The 10,522-nt window shown below is 43.3% G+C and overlaps 1 protein-coding gene and 1 pseudogene across 2 annotated transcripts in view; one reads left to right on the forward strand and one right to left on the reverse strand.

Annotated features, from left to right (window-relative positions):
* Positions 1 to 2,197: 2,197 nt before the first annotated feature.
* LOC105809866 lies at positions 2,198 to 2,704 on the reverse strand (annotated as a pseudogene).
* Positions 2,705 to 6,418: 3,714 nt separating this feature from the next.
* The window catches only part of FANCI (Fanconi anemia, complementation group I), a 76,148-nt gene continuing 72,044 nt past the window's right edge, over positions 6,419 to 10,522 (forward strand). For both annotated transcript variants that reach the window (XM_012643744.1, XM_012643745.1), the window contains exons 1-2: positions 6,419 to 6,486; positions 9,251 to 9,353. In XM_012643744.1, the coding sequence (XP_012499198.1) occupies positions 9,270 to 9,353 (84 nt within the window). In that variant the 5' untranslated portion in view covers positions 6,419 to 6,486; positions 9,251 to 9,269. The remainder of the gene's footprint in view (positions 6,487 to 9,250; positions 9,354 to 10,522) is intronic.

Raw genomic sequence — 10,522 nt, forward strand, 5'->3', positions numbered from 1 at the left:
GAGACCGAGGTGGGAGGATCGCTTGAGCCCAGGAGTTCGAGACCAGCCTCAGCAACACAGCGAGACCCTGTCTCTACAAATAATAATAATAAAAATAATAAAAAATTAGCTGGATGTGGTGGTGTGCACCTATAGTCCCAGCTACTTGGGAGGCTGAGGCCGGAAGATCACTTGAGCCCAGGAGTCCGAGATTGCTGTGAGCTATGATGACACCACCGCACTCTAGCTGGGGCAAAAGAGCGAGACCCTGTCTTAAAAAAAAAAAAAGATTTGATGGTGGGAAGTAAAAGCAAGTTTCCTTTCGAAGGCACCTTTCTGAAGGCACCTATTTTCTCCTTTTTTTTTCGGCTAAGTATGAGTTGAAGTAATATGCTTAAAGAAGGAGATAGAAAAGTTTGAAATAATCCTCAAAGGATAAACTTACTGGAGAAGATTATCTGGCAGAGTTGAAGGCCCTCTTGTGATTGGGGCGCCCACCTACACAGACATGTGACTTCTCTAGCACATCCCAGCAGCCCAGGTATAGCACCAACAAGGGAACACGGCTGGCTTCATACAGCGTTAGGGTTTGCGGCACTGACGGGATGAAAGGAAAGGCGAAAGCTGAGGATACTGGTAAAAATGTGATGTAAGTATTAAACCTTGTAATTAAAGATGAGTCGGGGACAGTGATGATTGGAGAATAGTTATGATGGAGAGTGAAAGGGATTTAAAATAAAAAAATAAAAAAAGATTAGAAAATAAGTTAGTGGGAATAATTGAGCAAACTGGACGGTGGAGAGGTTGATGTCCGAGTGGTGATTTGGGAGGTGGCTCAGGATGTGACCAGCAGAGTGAGTGCTAAGCTGACATGGAGGAGAAAGTCATGGAGGTGGGAAAGGGAGTGGCCAAGAGGCCCCACGTGGGATGCAGATGATTTAGGTGACAGCAGAAGAGGGGCAAAGTGGAAGGCAGTGAACAGGTATCCACCTGTCTTCAGGAAGGGCAGAGACGGCCTCGCAAAGGCCCAGTTTGCTGATTATCTACAGACCACAGCAGTCCACCAGATTTGCACCTGGGCTGGTCTTTTTTTTTTTAACTTTTTATTTTCCAGAGTTACAGAACAGCTGCAAGAATAGTACACAGAGTCCCCTATGCCCTTCACCTAGATGTTAACATTTCACCACATTCGCTGTGTCGTTCCCTCCCAATATATACACATATATTTTTTCTAAACCATTTTAGAGTAATTTGCAGACATGATGCCCTTCTACTCCTAAATACTTCGGTGTAGATTTCCTAAAAACAAGGACATTCTCTTTGCTATGGTCTGAATGTTCGTGTCCACCCAAAATTCATATGTTGAAATCCTAATCCCCAGAGAGATGGTATTAAGAGATAGAGATTTTGCGAGGTGATTAATGGGATTAATCCCCTTATAATAGAGGCCCCAGAGAGCTGTCTTTCCCCTTTCACCATGTGAGGACACAGCGAGACAGTGCCATCTATGAGAAAGTGGCCTTCACCAGACACCGAATCTGCTGGCGCCTTGATGTTGGACTTCTCAGCCTCCAGAACTGTGAGAAATACATTTCTGTTGTTTAGAAGCCTCACAGTCTATGGTATTTTGTTATAGAAGCCTGAAGCAACTAAGATACCCTTTTTTCTTTTCTTTTCTTTTTTTTTTGGCACCAGGGTCTCACTCTGTCACCCAGGCTAGAGTGCACGGGCATAATGATAGCTCACTGCAACCTCAAACTTCTGGGCCCAAGCGATCCTCCTGCCTCAGCCTCCTGAGTAGCTGGGATTACAGGTGCGCACCACCACGCCCTGCTAATTGGGACTAAGATACTCTAATTAACCATAGTATGTTTATCAAAAATCAGGAATTGAACATTGATACAAATGGATAATCTATAGACCTTACTCAAATACCGCTGATTTTAAGGGATCAGTTTTTTTTTTCAGAACTTCATACTTTATTTAAAATTAATAAAATGAAAAACAGTTACAAGTAAATGAAAATTCAGTACATTTAGTTGGATATTATTTATAAATTTACATATTCACAAGCTCATAGATCCATTCTTCACCACCATCAAACATTTTAGTCTATGTAGTCAAAGTCTTCTGGAATTCCAAAATTTTTATCAATTTTATTTTCTTCGAGTCCAAATTTTCTTTTGGCCCAAGATTTTATTGCAAATATATTATCAGTTCATCTGTTAGCAACTTCTTTGGCTACTTTATTTGCTTGACATATTTCTTCTACCACTTGCGGGTCACATTCTTCGTATTTTTCTACTTCTTCCTTTAGCTGTTCCCTTTGGTCCCGAAGTGAAGAAAGTTCTTTTGCTAGCATAGTTCGCTCTTCCGTCTCATGTCGACCAATTTTAGCTTTTTCAGTGCTTTTCTGTAGGTTTGCATGCTTTTGGCTTCCCTCGGACAGCTGAGATTCCAGAACCTCCAACTTACATTTCCTTGCATGAAGAGCTTTACTTGGAAAAGCCCAATAATAATTAGAAGTTCCAATCCTCTCACAGTCAACCATACCATCATCAACCAAACTTTGAAGGACTTCTTTTACTGACATAGCAGTAATGCCTTTCTCTTTGGGAGCAATCTTCTCCATGTCTTTTAATTGAAATACATCTTTTGTCTCAAAAAATATTTCCATCATGCAGGCTCTCTTTTCTTCTGCACTCAGTCCTTTTTTCTTTGACATGGCGCGGGGGTTTCCGGTGGCCTAAGGGACCAGTTTTTAAGGATTACTTTCTACCCTGCTGCTTCTCCTTTCCTCCTTTCTTCCTCCTCTCTTCCAGGCCTTTGAGAATAAACAGATGGGGGGTAGGCAGCTCATTTTTTTGTTTTGTTTTGAACTTTTTATTTTCAAATGATTGCAAATTCAAAGAGAGCTTCAAAAGTAGCAATATATTTTTAGGTCAAAATTTTGATTTTGAAATCTAACATTTCATTGAGATATTTAAACCCACAGTTTTTAAGTCTGTATTCATGCTTTCGCATCTATTTAACAAATATTTATGAAGCACTACTTTGTGCCACGCACTTTTCTAGACACTGGGGATACAAACAGTAAGTAGTTAAACCTCTACTTCAAACCCCACCAAATAGGAATTTCTTCAGGGTGGAGTCAACTAGTTCTCTTAAACAACCCTGCAAGCCACCTAGGTAATGTTGTGTGTGTTTGTTTTACCATCTTAGCCATTTTTAAGCGTACAGAGTTCAGTAACGTTCAGTATATTCACATTGTGCAACAGATCTTCAGAACTTTTTCATCTTGCAAAACTGAAATTCTGTATGCATTAAATGATAATTCCCCTTTACCCGTCCCACCCCGTCCCCTAATCACCATTCTACTTTCTGATCCTATAAATTTGACTACTTTAGATACTTCATATAAGTGCAATCGCATACAGTAATATTTGTCTTCTTCTGATTGGCTTATTTCACCTCAGCATAATGTCCTCAGGTTCATCCATATTGTAGCATGTACCAGAATTTCCTTCCTTTTTAGGCTGAATAATATTCCATTGTATGGTATGTACATAATACATTTATCCATTCATCTGCTGATGGACAGTTGGATTGTTTCTACCTTTTGGCTATTGTGATAATGCTGTGAACATGGATGTATAACCATCTCTTTGAGACCCTGTTTTCAATTCTTTAGGATGTATACCCAGTAGCGGGATTGCTAGAAAGAACACTTTTAAGTACTTCTAAATGTGGCTCTTTACAAATTACCTTGTTTATTCTCTCAAGCAGTGGTGCCCTTAAAACCAGGCAACTAGAGCTCTTTGGCTGGGTGGGTACCTTACTGGTCCTCCTCTGGCCTTGACCCCAGCCCCCTCAGTCCAAGGATAAGAAGTCCAAGGAAACTAGAGGATGCACTCACATGCCCTCCTTTAGACCATGTTCTAGGTACCTACTTAAAACATCTCCAAATTTGCTTCCAGGGCCTGTGCAGGCCTCTTCCTAGGTCCACCCTCCCCAGAATGGACATACTAGTGTGTACAGCCCTAGGCCGAAAGGATGGCCAAAGCGCAGCTTTGTGGGGGAGGCGTGGTCTGGATCTTCAAGCTAGGTGTTCACATGCAGGCACACGAAGCCTCTCACACTGCAGGACTGAATTGGGAATGGGTTAGAGGCCTCCATTTGTACTTTTTCTCTGGATTCCTGCAAATATTAGTAGCTAGAATTTTGTTAGATAAACATATACTATTGACAAGGTCTGAAAAACATTTAATTCCACTACTGTAAACCTGTTTTTAACTGGCTGTATTTTCTAGAATCAGTATATCCCTGGCTTCCCAGTGTCTGAGTCTAGCTGGTAAACCCGATGGGTAAGATTTGCTGCTTATTAAGGAAGCCTGCACCAGGGTGAAGAAAAACTGTTATTAACCTGAATCTGTTGTTCTTTTGCATGTGTAATGCCCAGTAATGCTAGTGGAAAACACAGAAGATACATTCAGGCAACAAGGGGAGATAAGACCCCCAATCACCAATGCCAGTAGGTAGACACAGGCAGTTCTGTCAGCGCATCTGGGATGCACAAATGGAAGCTCAGAGAGGTCAATGAGCTCGTTTGACCTACACAGACACACAGGTACATGGCTGAATCCCAGAAGCAGACTTAGTCCCAGAAGCAGCCTGGGAGGGAAGTTTTGTGGGGAGATGAGGTCAAGTCATCTGTTTCTCTGGCAAGGTAAAGCATTCCTGTTAGGAATCTTCTTCCACTCTAGCTGCTGTTTTAGCTCAATATTGGGACAGAATTGTGGCAGAAGGAAAAAATCCCGAAGGGTCTATAAGCCAGGAGCAGGTCTAAACCGCTGAGAGGCATCATTCTCCCCCAACAGTCTGTTTCTTCCAGAACTGGCAAGTAGACCCATCCCACCCCTGAGGGCTGGGAGTCAAGTCCCGCGGGCACCTCGGATTTGGCAAGTTCAAATCTGAAGGCCTCATCATCACCCCCAAACATGGTGCTTTTTCTGGGCTCCCTCTGTCAGTTAACTAGTAGTGTCAACCCACCTTCAGCCTCACCCCAGTCACTCAAGCCTGAACATTCCTCAACTCCTCCCACACCTCCTCTGACCTGAGCATTTGGGCTTCCTAAATCTCTACCTCCCAATCTCTTTCACGTGTGGTCCACTCCCTTCTGTCCCCACTCCCCTGTTTGGGCCACCACCATCTATCTATGGGGCAACTTATACCCTCCTAAGGGTTCCTGCCTTCAGTGCCCCCCACCCAGCTTGTTACTGAGCAATCGGTGGGCTCGCTTCCTGATGCGCATAGAAGCCAATACCATGGCACTTTTCTCACTTTTTGAGAAAAGAAAGGCTTTATTGCAGGTTTACTGGCAAGGAGATAGGAGACAATTCTCAAGTCTGTCTCGGTGAGAAGGGGCTGGGGCAGGTTTTATAGGCAGAGGACAATGAGGTGGTGCTGGGAGGTATGATCCGATGATCCGACTGAAGCCTGCCATGAGGTGATGCCAAGGTTTACTTCTTAATTCGGTCCCTGTTCCTCCATGGGAGCACTTTGGTTCCACCTGTGGTTAACTTTTTAGTTCCAGCCTGCTCAAGGTCATAAATTGGGCAAACTGGGTTCATCTGGGCATGTTCAGGTTACATGACCTGCAACCTAGGAGGCCCTGGCAACTGAAAAACCACCCACCATTTTATTACACAAAGCTGAATCAGATTGGGCTGGTTCTGCGGTTGCAAGCTCTTTTTTTCTAACAGTCGTAGTATTCACCTGCCAGAAATAGCATTCTACAATGTGAATAAAATCACGTCCTTCCCCTCCAGCGGTTCCCCGCTTTCCCCAAGATAAAAAGGACTTACAAGCCCCTGCTTTCCCACTCTCGCCTAAGCCTTCAGCTTCCAAACTGGCCCTGGGCTCTCTTGCTCGCTGGGTGTTCTCAGGCCCCTTGCACAAGCTGGTCCCTCAACTTAAAATAGACTCTTGTCCCACCCCTCTGTGGCTCCTCGCTCTTATCGCAATTGCTCATTTAACAAGTAATTACTGAGTAAATATTTTGCCCGGCTATGCACCAAACGCTGGGGTTACGAGAGGGGAGAAAAAGAAAGCCCCCTAACCACACGGGACTTACAGCTGAGGGACTTCTGTCCCCTGGCCCAAGATAGACCACGAAATCCGCCTCTGCCTTCCAGGCGCTTCCAATGCAAAGACAAACGGGGGCCATCCGTGCACTGAGCGGAAGTGTAATCAGCGGGGACACGGAGCCGGGCATGCCTAGGCCGCATAGCTCATGCTCACTCTGCAGTACCCCACGCGAGTTCAGACAGGCCGCAACTCCCTCGACTGAGAGTGGGCGGTTCCCCCACCTCCTCATCCTTAATGGTACACCCCACCTGCGGGTGCCCGGACGGCGGAAATGAACGGCGGGGGCGGGATCTGTTGCTTAGGGTGACGGAAGTGGCGCGGCGTTCGCCTGAGCGGGCTTTTTGGAAGTAAGTGGCGGTGGTGAGGCTGAGGTGGCTTTCCAGGGGGGCTTGCGCGTTGCCCAGGTGGGACTGGGCCCCTGGGAGGGAGCGGATCTGTGAGGACGAGAGGGCTCCCGTTTCGACGCGGCGTTTGGGATTTTCTGTGGCCTAGAGGGCCGCGCGCCCCGCCGTCTCCCGCCGAGTGCCTGGGCTTTCGCAGTTCCCGCCTCCCGGCGCGTGCCTCGCTCCGAGCCCCTCTCTTAAGGTTCAGCTCCTACTTCAAGAAATTTCTCTTAACTTTGTTTCGCATGTATAGCTCGGTCACGGCCCCCATCACCAGCCGCTTCGTTTTATAGTTTCTGTATTTGTGTTCACGTCCTGTCCTCTGGAGAGCCCCGGGGGGAGGACCACGGCTTTTCACGTCGATGGGGCCTCACTGTTCTCCGGTCTTCACTTTATCTCTGGGGCCTCTTGACAAGGAGTCTACTGTGCCTACAGGGACTTAACCGTCACCTTCTTGTTACCTCTGGTTTTAGGACGATTTTAGCAGATGTACCTGCTGACGTAGATTGATTTAAACGCATTTCCCTTTGAAACTGCCCCTTCAGGCTGGACGCCTCTTTTGGTTGGTGTGCCCTGTTTGCATCCAGGAGCTAAAAGCCTGGGATCTTCGAGTCTGGAGCTGGACAGACTCGGATTTCATTTCTCTCTCTGCCACTTGCTAGCCTGCTGCCGTTGGTGAGATTCCTTAATCTCAGAACCGCCAAAATTCTTAATCTAAAATGGGGCTAATAACGCCTGTGTAATAGGTTTGTGAGGATCAAATTAGTGAATGTGTGAAGTGCTGAGCTCAGTGTCTTGCCTATTGTAGGGGTTCAGTAATTCATTCGTTCAACAAATAAATATTTGTTAGGTACCTTGTGTGAGCTAGATACTGTGCTAAGTGTTGGAGGTACAGTGATAAACAAAACCAGACGTGGTCCCTGCCCTCATGGAGTTTATGGTCTAGTGGGAGATACAGTCGTTAATCTAGTAATTTACACATGTAATATTAAGATTGGGTGACAGTATGAGGTAACTGGTACCATAAGAGATTGTAATGGGGAACATTTAACCTAGACTGAACTAATGAGGAGGTGTGGATTGAGCTGAGATCTGAAGGATTTGTAGGAATTAACGGTAAAAGATTGGGGGGCAGGGGATAGAAGGAGAGGTATTTATTTAAGTTCCAGATGGAAGATCATGTGGAAAGGCCAGTGGCAGAAAGGACTTGGAGATTTGAGGGACTGAAAGCAGTTCAGTGTGGCTGGAGTATAGAGTGATGAAGGGGCGTTAGGTCTGGGTCAGACCCTGCACGACTTTTTTATCCTGACTTCAGGATTTTGGACTGATACAATGAAAGCAATGAAAAGCCACTTAAGAGCTTTAACATGAAGATGGGGTGGAGGGAAGATAAGTCACGTAATCAGGTTGTGTTTCAAAAACATCACTTTAGTTGCTGTGTAGACGGGGGACAAGTTAAGAAACTATTGTAGTAGTTCAGGCAAGAGATGATGGTGGCTTTGGAGTAATGTGGCAGTAGCGGAGATGGAGTGAAGTAGATTTGAGAGATGTTTAGTAGGTAACATTGACAGGAGTTGGTAATGGATGTGGCGAAAGGCAAAGTTAAGAATGTTGCCCATGTTTCTGATTTGAGCGGCTGAGTGGATGATGGTAGATTATGGAGATGGGAAACAGGAGGAAGAAGAGGAGGAGCAGGTTTTCTTTCTACCAGTTTGCATTTCTCCTTCTATTTCCATAGCTACTCACAGAATCCTATCTACCTTATGTGCCTCCATTTCATTCCTTCCTTTCCATTCCCCAGAGTCACCACCCTAGCACAGGCCTTTATCACTACCACTACAATAACCTCCAAGTGTTCTCTTAGTTTCTCCTTATTCCCTTTCCCCTTTAATCTGCACAGTGATGCTAGGTTTGGTTTCCTCAAACACTCTTTTAATCTTGTCAGATAGTCTTGCTCAAATTTTTGATGGTTCTCTATCATTTACAGGATAAAATCTAAATACCTTACCCTGGTATGTAAGATCTCACACAGTTTGTTTCTAGCCTGTCTTTCTAGCCTTCCTACTCACTGCTCTTTCTGTTTGAATGCTCTACCTAAGCCAATCTACTCATTTTCCCCAAATAAGTTTTTCATTTCACAGATGAATGCCTTTGTTCCTGATACCCTCCTTCCCAATAATGTATAATGTATGCCATCTCATTGTCTTGACTATCTAAATTTAATCTCTAAGCTCCAATTCAAGCATTCTTCTGCCGAGAAGCCTTGACATTTAAGTACACAATTATAGCTTTAGCCTTGTTAACTTCTCACTTGTTTTTATAGCATTTGATTGGCACTTAGCATTTACAGTGCTATTGGTTTTTTCATTTATTTATCAAATATTACTTTATTATATGCTTATAATAATGTAATATATTTCTGTATATATATTTATAGTGTACTGTGTATTTGATATCCCATTAAACAACAGCTTTGTTCTGGGGCAGTGTGTTGATAACAAGTGTGGGCAAAAATTATGAAACCACTTGATTGGAATATAGGTTCCTAATAAGGAAATTCCAGGGAATTTTTGAGATTATTATGGTTAAGAATCACCTACTTGTACTAGTCAGTAGTCCTTAATCTGTTGAGCACTCACTGCATAATAATGAAATATTCAGTTAACAGGGAAGGGGACAAAAAAAATCAAGCTTGTTTACTTCTGGAAGCTTCATCCAGCTCTGACATTTTTCCCTTACAGTTCCCCGATATGAGCAACAATGGACCAGAAAATTTTATCTCTAGCAGCAGGAAAAACAGCAGACAAACTGCAAGAATTTCTTCAATCCCTAAAAGAAGATGATGTGAGTATTAGGAAGCATGTTCTACTAAAAGTAAATGTAAGCATGATGACAAATTCAAAGGGCATGTGAGAAAGAAAAATTATTCTGCCACTTCGTCTATTCCCCAATCACCTTAGGGAGAATAAATCCCTAATTGTTATAAATAAATCGTTATTAAGTAAATCAAAAGGGTTTACTTGATAACAATTCATAGATGTAAATAAATTGGGGGATGGGGAGAGATGTGAAAAATGGATAACTTAAGGGCATTTGTGACCAAATTCAAATCTGAAATAGCCTAAGAATAAAATGCTTTTACAACTGCATATGTAAAAGCAAATTAGTGTGCTTCCAGAGTTCTTAGAACAATCCTATTTGAAGATAATATCTAGACTGTAGCTATTGATGTGAGACATTAGTTTTGCTTATTGATGCTTCTTTATATTTTTTCTTAAAATTTATAAGCAGCAAAATATTTCGAAATTATTAGTAAAAGAAAATTAATGCCTGTGTTTTCACTGTAACTATATGATTATAAAATGGGATAGTAACTACCTTATATGGGCTGTTTATTCTTCCTAATCTTACCTGATAATACTGCTCCTTTTTCCATAATCAGTGATCTCAGCCTATCCAGATCCCTGCCTGGAAAAGAATCCCTTTTCAAGAATAACCTTAAACATTAATATATGTATTAATATAATCAAGACGTTGAGCATTATGTTTTTTTTTTTTTTTTTTTTTTTGGGCCTCTTGACAAGGAGTCTACTGTGCCTACAGGGACTTAACCGTCACCTTCTTGTTACCTCTGGTTTTAGGACGATTTTAGCAAATGTACCTGCTGACGTAGATTGATTTAAACGCATTTCCCTTTGAAACTGCCCCTTCAGGCTGGACGCCTCTTTTGGTTGGTGTGCCCTGTTTGCATCCAGGAGCTAAAAGCCTGGGATCTTCGAGTCTGGAGCTGGACAGACTCGGATTTCATTTCTCTCTCTGCCACTTGCTAGCCTGCTGCCGTTGGTGAGATTCCTTAATCTCAGAACCGCCAAAATTCTTAATCTAAAATGGGGCTAATAACGCCTGTGTAATAGGTTTGTGAGGATCAAATTAGTGAATGTGTGAAGTGCTGAGCTCAGTGTCTTGCCTATTGTAGGGGTTCAGTAATTCATTCGTTCAACAAATAAATATTT

Source organism: Propithecus coquereli, unplaced genomic scaffold (genome assembly GCF_000956105.1).
Source record: "Propithecus coquereli isolate 6110/MARCELLA unplaced genomic scaffold, Pcoq_1.0 Scaffold20, whole genome shotgun sequence".
Taxonomy (NCBI): Eukaryota; Metazoa; Chordata; class Mammalia; order Primates; family Indriidae; genus Propithecus; species Propithecus coquereli.